This window comes from Capsicum annuum, chromosome 12, assembly GCF_002878395.1.
Source record: "Capsicum annuum cultivar UCD-10X-F1 chromosome 12, UCD10Xv1.1, whole genome shotgun sequence".
NCBI classification, from domain to species: domain Eukaryota; kingdom Viridiplantae; phylum Streptophyta; class Magnoliopsida; order Solanales; family Solanaceae; genus Capsicum; species Capsicum annuum.
This window is the reverse complement of record NC_061122.1, coordinates 12205095-12213242: the sequence shown is the minus strand read 5'-3', so window position 1 is coordinate 12213242 and position 8148 is coordinate 12205095. Positions and strand designations below refer to the sequence as shown.

General features: G+C 30.1%; 1 protein-coding gene across 1 annotated transcript; it reads left to right on the top strand.

Moving 5' to 3' along the window:
• The first annotated feature begins 369 nt into the window (after positions 1 to 369).
• LOC107849462 lies at positions 370 to 1141 on the top strand. The gene is made up of 2 exons (XM_016694029.2): positions 370 to 720; positions 1055 to 1141. The coding sequence occupies exons 1-2, from the start codon at positions 370 to 372 to the stop codon at positions 1139 to 1141; spliced, it is 438 nt and encodes a 145-aa protein (XP_016549515.2).
• The last annotated feature ends 7007 nt before the right edge of the window (positions 1142 to 8148 follow it).

The following is an 8148-nucleotide window of genomic DNA, read 5'->3' as shown; positions in this document are numbered from 1 at the left end:
CTATATGTATTTAAATTGGCCTGCGCAGATTTTTTTTATATTTGCAAGTCATATATTTTCTTTGGCATATGGTGTGCTTGATTTTGAAAATGATGAATTATGTATACGGGTTATATATTTCCTTTGGCATATGGTGTTCTTGATTCTGAAAATGATGTAGCCTGGACGTGGTTCTTCGAGAATCTAAAGGAAGCGTACGGAAAAAGACAAAACATGTGTGTTGTGTCTAATAGGAATCCAAGCATCATAAAGGTTGTTGGTGATGTTTACAAAGATGTTCCACATTATGAATGTATGTGGCATCTAGGGGAAAATGTGAAAAAACTTTACCGAAAGTCACATGATGCATTGTCGGAGATCTTTTATACAATGGCCAAATCATATTCAAAGTCAAAATTCCGCATGTTAATGGAAAAAGTTGAGGCAACTAATATTAGGGTGAAGAAATATTTGGAATTGGCGGGTTACGAAAAGTGGGCTAGATCGTATGCAACAGTTCACCGAGGATGGACTTTGACTTCAAACATTACGGAGTCAATAAATGGAGTGCTTGTATCAGCTGGAGAACTGTCAATTTATGACTTTCTTGAGGAAGTTCGATTACTGTTTGCAAAATGGAATTGTGCAAATAGGCAGGAGGCTTCATATACCTTCATAACACTCATTGGAAAGTTTAATGACATACTCAGTGAGAACGAGGCTTTGTGTACCCGAATGATGGTATGACCTTTTAGATTTGTGGAAATTATAATTACGAAAACATAAATATGAAAATACTTTCTATGCAGTTGTAAATTAATGAAAAGATATACAACATAAAAAGTGTGAACATTTAAAAACATAATATGTATTTTGCAGATGTATTTTGTTGTATTGAAAATTATTAACAACTGCATATGTATTTGGCTGCTCTGTAAAAATATACTCTGCATATGTATTTTTATTGCATATGTATTTTTTTTTTTGTAAAAATGTTGGTGTGATTACAACATATCATGAAATATGGACTTCATCTTTTTGTATCAGTGCATTTAATTTTTTATTTTTATGTCAGGTTGTACCAGCCAAAGAATATGTGTATACGGTATACGACAAACAAAATCACTTCATTGTTTGCATCAAGGAAAAAAAGTGCTCATGAAATGTTTTTCAAATAGATGAGATACCATGTGCACATGCTTGTGCGGTGTTGGAGAAAAAGAATTTTGAGAAGGGGTCATACTGTTCTGATTTATTTAAACCAAAAACTGTTTTGAAGACATATGATGTTCCAATCTACCTGTTGCCACACAACGATGACTGAATAATTTCAAAGAGCATACTTGGTGAAATAGTACTACCTCCAAAATTCAAAAGACCTCCAGGAAGACCTGCAAAGAAGGATCGTGGAAAAATAGGCCGGGATATGTTTGAAAAGAAGAACATCAACTCATGCGGTGGTTATGGGGCTAAGGGTCACAATAGGCGTTCTTGTAGAAAATATCGCAAATGATACATTTCTTCTCCTGTATTATTTCTTAAATTTTTTTTTTCATTTTTTATAATGATGAACTAATTCAGTTTAGTTAATACATTTATGAATCATTTGATAATTGAAGACATTAATATCTAAATATTGGAGCTATATATGTTTCAAAATCTGAACATTACACATGTATTTTCAAGCAGCGGTTCATATGTGTTTTTGACATAGTTAATATATTTTAGGTTAAAGGTGGTAAAATTTGATTAACCAAACAAGTATATGATTCTTAATTGTTCAAAGGTTTAAATATATGTGACATATTCTGCAAATATATGTTTGAATTGCATAATGTTATGACTGCATATGTATTTATATTGTAAAAATACATTTGATGTATAATCCATATGTATTTTTAACAAAAATATCATCGCTGCATATGTATTTTGTAATTAAAATCAAATCTATAACTGCATTAAAAAGTCAGATTTATCTTTAATTCAAATTCTTTTGTATAATGATTTAAAATGAACACATATCAAAATTACATATTAGGTTTGATCAATATGTATTTTTCAACAGCTTTATATTAACACGGCACATGTATTTTTTTGGAAAATATTTTTAATGTATAATCCATATGTATTTTGTAGCAAAATATCAACACTGCATATATATTTTGTAAATAACTGCATTAAAATCTCAAATTTTACTTTAATTTAAATCCTAATTTATAATTATAGGTAATGAAAACATACTAATAATGAATATTAGGTATGTTGCAGTTGTATTTTTGTAATGTTTGATTCTAACATTTCATATGTATTTTTATGCTGAAAAATAATTGATTTATACTGCATATGTATTTTTAAGCATAATATGAAAACTACATATGTATTTATTTAACTAAATCTCACAGTAAAAGGTAGAACTCTATAAATCTCACACTACATGTTATATTTAACAATATAGGAAGGTGGTGAAAAATTTTAAAGAACAACAACTACATACTAAAATACATATCAGGAATGGTCCATATGTATTTTTGCAATATTTGATTTTAACACTGCATATGTATTTTTAGGCTAAATACAATTTATTTATACGATATATGTATTTTTAAACATAATATAAAAACTACATATGTATTTTTTAACAAAATCTCACAGTAAAAGATAGAACTCCATGAAATAGAACCAATTCAAAACATAAAAATTAGTCTGTACAATCAAAACCTACATCCATAAACTAGTTACTAAAATACAAAAAGTCAAAAATCCATCAACCATCATACATCAACAACTTCAGTGACACTAGTTATTCTACTTTGCCTTGCAGGACTCAAGGGTGCTTTGACATTACTAATGGCATTTGCTTCTTGTTTTTGGATCCCATAGTCCCACAAAAGTGCAGCATATCTTGTACGGAGTGCGTTGGGGTCAAACTCAGTCGCAATAACTTTGTGACCATAAGAAAGGCACTCTGCATACATAACCATAAAGACACCACAATCCCTACAAAAAAAAATAAATTTGATTAAATAGTAAAATATATTTTGTACAAACATACAATTTTGGTATATGTAAATTCAAAACTTACAAGCTTCCACTCGGTTGTTGAGGCATATCATCTTCAAATAAAATATCAAACATATCTGAGGATTCTTTGTCTTTGTATCTTGGATGGCTTTGAAGATCAATTCCTTTCTTAACATAGAAATCACAAGCTTGGAGACACAATGGAATAATATTTGCTATTTCCTCAATCTCAGCAAGAACAGCTGCATAATGACCACTGGATTCATATGAATCATACAAGAATATACACCTCTCTGAAAATGATAAAACCGCGAGAACCCAGTGATGTTTTTCCTTTATATTGATCGGAATAAAAATATTTTTCACTGTATGCCATGGCACTGCAGCATGCATACGAAACCCATTGATGTATTCAATAAGATGGTGCTCCAGTGCTCTAGCATTAAGATTTTGATGATCCATAGAATATACATCCTTCAAAGATCTAATTACGTTTATAAAGTTGCAGTCAACTGTACTATATTTGTATGATTTGTTTGGATCGTTTTTGTACGAACTGTGTGGCCCATACTTTGAATTCTTCCTCAAGTAGTATAAGCAGACATCAATATGCTGCATTAGTGAATACTACAAAATTTAGAGCATTCAAAATAATTATATACTAAATATTAAAGTGTATGCAAGTAAAAAATACATATGCATTTTTTTTTATATTAATGTAGAAGATTTGTGTATCTAAAATTGCATTCTTAAAGTTCAGTTACATGCAGACAATGTTATCTAATAGTATATGCAACAGTATGTGATGTAGTATACTATATAATATTTTGAATACTTAAAAATACATATATGTTAAATCATATGTATTTCAATGTAACCTAATATGTATTTTTAAGTAGTGTTACAGACGAAATGGAAAAAATTTCAAAATAATATACTAACCAATTCTGTCCATGTATGATCTGCAAATACCATCGTATAGAATCAATTTTTGTCTTTAACAGTCTCAACACCAAAATGCGTCTTTGAAATTTCTGATTTTCTCCTCTTGTAATGATCCACTTTTCCTTTCCTAGGTATTTTAAGGAGATGGTAAACCATGAAAGCATAATTGATAAAAATAAACAATCTGAAGCAATTCAAAAGAACTACCCCTTGACAGTAGCTTTTTATAGGTCGGCAGAAATTCAGTCCTTGAAGTTCTTGACAATCTTCGTATCTATTATCCCATCAATCGGGTGATATAAAAATTGATGTTTCTGGGGGAATATGTGTATTAGCCCTGCTGAGCTCCCTATATAATTACAGAATACAAAAACTTAATTAATACAAATGTATTTGCAAGACATAATACATTAAAAATTATATATATCTTATTGTACTTACCAGCTGCTGAACCAAATTTTTCGGTGTATGGCGATTCCTTGAATTTTGATGGTCGCCTAATCCTTAACTTTGGTCTGCGAGTTTTAACTTCACGATTAGCGGATGGATGAATCATGATGCTTTTTTGATCGTAGACATTCAAGCTAGGTAGAAACTCATCCGGGATTGTGTTTTGTGAATCAGGCCACAATTGTTCATCCCTCTGTTCATCATTGGTCACTTATTGTGTATTAGGAGGTTTCCTAACTTGCTCCTCTGTAGCAAGTTCAACCTCTGAATTCACCAGTGACTTTGAACTCAAATCAGTGATCCCTCTATTCATCTAACAAAAAAATTTAAAAAAGAATATTATTTTTTTTCTATCGAATTGAACCTAAATAAACTCAAAGTATATTATAGTAAGATACATACTTGAGCATGATCTTCAATAACAGACTCAGAAGTTTTTGCATCCAAAATTTCATGATGAGATTCTTCTTGACGGTTTGCCGATGGATGTATGATGATGCTTTGTCTTCGATAAGCATTTAGGCTCGGTAACATCTCATCAGGGATTGTGAATTGAGAATCAAACAAAATTATTTCATCAATTTTTTCATCGCTGGTCTGCAAAAAAATGAAAGAAAAAATTTAATTGTCCTCTGGATTATTACATCACATGAAGACAAAGTTAAATCACTATACATACTCGACAATCATGTTGAACAACCTTCTTAGAATGTAAGTAATCCAAATTTATACTTTGGAGAAGCACATCAGGGATTAATTATTGAGAATCAATTTCAACATTTATTTTTTTGGAATCCAAATCAGTGCACCCCTTGAAAACAAGTAAAAAAATCAAAACATCAAACAAACATGTACTTGTATCTGTTTATATATGTGAATTCAAATGAATATATATATATATATATATATATATATATATATATGAAACTTAATTATTTACCTTTGTACCAAGCAAATTTGCTTTCAATTCTTGGTCAACATCCGAACTTAATCCTTGTGGTGATCTTTCGGTACCAACATAATTCATATTCTGGATGTCAGGATCTTTATCTGCATGTTGTTGCTACAAATACATATACAAATTCAAATAACCTATTAATACTTGAGTCGAATTTAATATTTTTTTTTTATGAAATTGAATATACATATATACAAACACACTAAAAATACATATTTATATATAACATCAAACTCAAAAATACATATTAAAGAACATAAAAAAAAAATCTTTCAATGTTAAAATACATATGCAGTGTTAAAAAATACATATGAATAAAACTAAAAATACATATGCAGTGTATAGAACACATTAAAAATACATATTGATATGTAACATCAAACTCAAAAATACATATTTATGAACAAAACTAAAAACACACAGTGTTGCATGTTATAATGTTTTTAATCAACCAAATAATATATATTGTTATGTGAGCATCCTCAAAAATATATATATACACTACATGTGATGTAAAAAATAATTGTATTTAATGAACAATGTATATGTATTTAATAATTCAACAGCACATAAAAAATAAAACTTGCATATCATCCTAAAGTCAATCTTCAATTCTATTTCAAATTTGACAGTTCTATTAACCTCAAATGTATTTTGAATATAAAATTTAAAAGTACAAGTAAATATGTATTTGGAACTTTAATATTTATCTTTGTACCGTCAGAAATATTATCCGAAGATTGAACAACATCAGGACTGAAATATTGTCCAGATTGCTCTAACCCTCCCTCATCAACATTTTGTTTATCAACTTATATATCTACAATCTGCTCCTGAAAAAATTGTGTCCAATAACATAACGAGTTATTTTACAAATTTGTTGTATTTGTATAAGGCAATCCAATAAGTATACATATTCAAATCAACTAAGATTTTTAAAGAAAAAATTTACCTTGCTTTGAGAAAATGCTTTCTTCATCTTTTTGAATTTTTTTCTCATTAGTCCACGAATTTCTTTAAATTCGTGACAAACTTGTTTTGATACAAAATCTATAAACAAATTTTTTTCCATGTAAAATAAATATTTGCCAAAAAAAATTACCTCATCTCGGAATGTATTAAAATCTTTCTTAGAAATAAAGGCTTCTTTCTCAACATGACTCTCAGGCTTTGACACGGCTACTTTCTCTACATGAATATCTGGCTTTGACTGTACCTGAGGAAAAATAACCCGAGTTGTTTGCTTTTCTTTCTTCATTTTTGAAGAAGATGCCTGTCGTGTTGGAATTGGCTTGAAAACTGGTGTCTTCATTCCATCACCTTTGCGGCATGAGGAGCCGGTGTCCTCGTTTGGGTATGCTCGTCAAAAATATTTACTTGCTTTTTCCTTAAAGTTTTCTTCGCTACTGGTGTTGATAAATCAACCTTATATTTCTTCTTTGAATGTTCGTTGATCTTTCTTGGTGGTGGATCCTGTAAGTCGTCATCAGAATCAACAGAACGTTCATGTTGTATTGCATCCTTCTGTGGTATTTGCAATTTTGACAGATCCTTTTTCGTTGGCTCTATGTTCTTAAAGACAACCTAGAATAATAGGTAAATAATATATGTTAAAGAATCAGTTAAACAATTATAAATGAAAATGTATATATGTATCTGTAAAATACATATTAATTCATATGTATTTAGTAACAACAAACCTTGCCATTGTCATTGAACGTAGCATTCATCAAAAACTCAAAGCGTGGACGAGGTGCAATCGTCTTCCAATTTAATAATCAGGAAATCCGATTATCAACTTTTGATGCAATCTTTGGTGGGACATTTGAACAACACTCGTAAAGCCACACTTGAATAGCCAGTGGTATTCCCTGAATCAAATAAAATTAACCACCAGCTTTCAATTGGTTGTTCAAACTTCTAGCTAGATTTTCAAAAGATAAAGAATCCAATGGAAATCCTTATATCTTTCACTATCGACCAAATCGAAATAAAGACGGAATATTAACACAGTTTCAACATTAGATAAGACAAATGAATGCAGGAAATACAGGATTGCAAATTTCTCAGCATCCTCATCATTGTTCTCCCCCCATACTCTCTCCGTGAATGCTAGAAATAGTTGCCTTTTCTGTATAATTTCTGCCCCATTGAAATACTTCTCAACCATCATATTTGGTACACCCTCATCAAAAATAAAGTCATACATATTTGACACACAATTCAATCCAGTTATGATAGAAAATTTCCTGGGAGTAAAATTAAGAAAGGTGTCATTAGCTCAAATCAGAATCCCAGAAGAAGAACTACCCTTCACCTCAAGCGTCATAACGCATCTACACAACTGTGCTTGCACTACACATTGTTGTTTCTTCATAAAATAACCAAAAATGTTATTGTCGCAAAAATTTTTAAATTGTTCCTTATTTAAAATTGCGCATATGCTTCCATAATATCTTTGTCACTGTACGAACACGTGTGTGGTGCAAATCTTGAAAGTTTTCTGACAATGAATATTTCATCCCGCATCACCTATACAAAGAATCATATAACATGCAGCCAAAAAATTAAGCAACCAATAAAAATCAAAAATATATAATAGGCATATGTATTTTTATCATATCAAAACTGCAACCAACACAGAAAAATACATGTCAAATATACTAGAAATACATATAGCCAATAGACTGTTCTGGTAGTTAAGCTAAAATTAATATGCATATGTATTTTGATCATATCAAAGCTGCAACCAACACTAAAAATACATATCATATGTACGAAAAATACATATATAA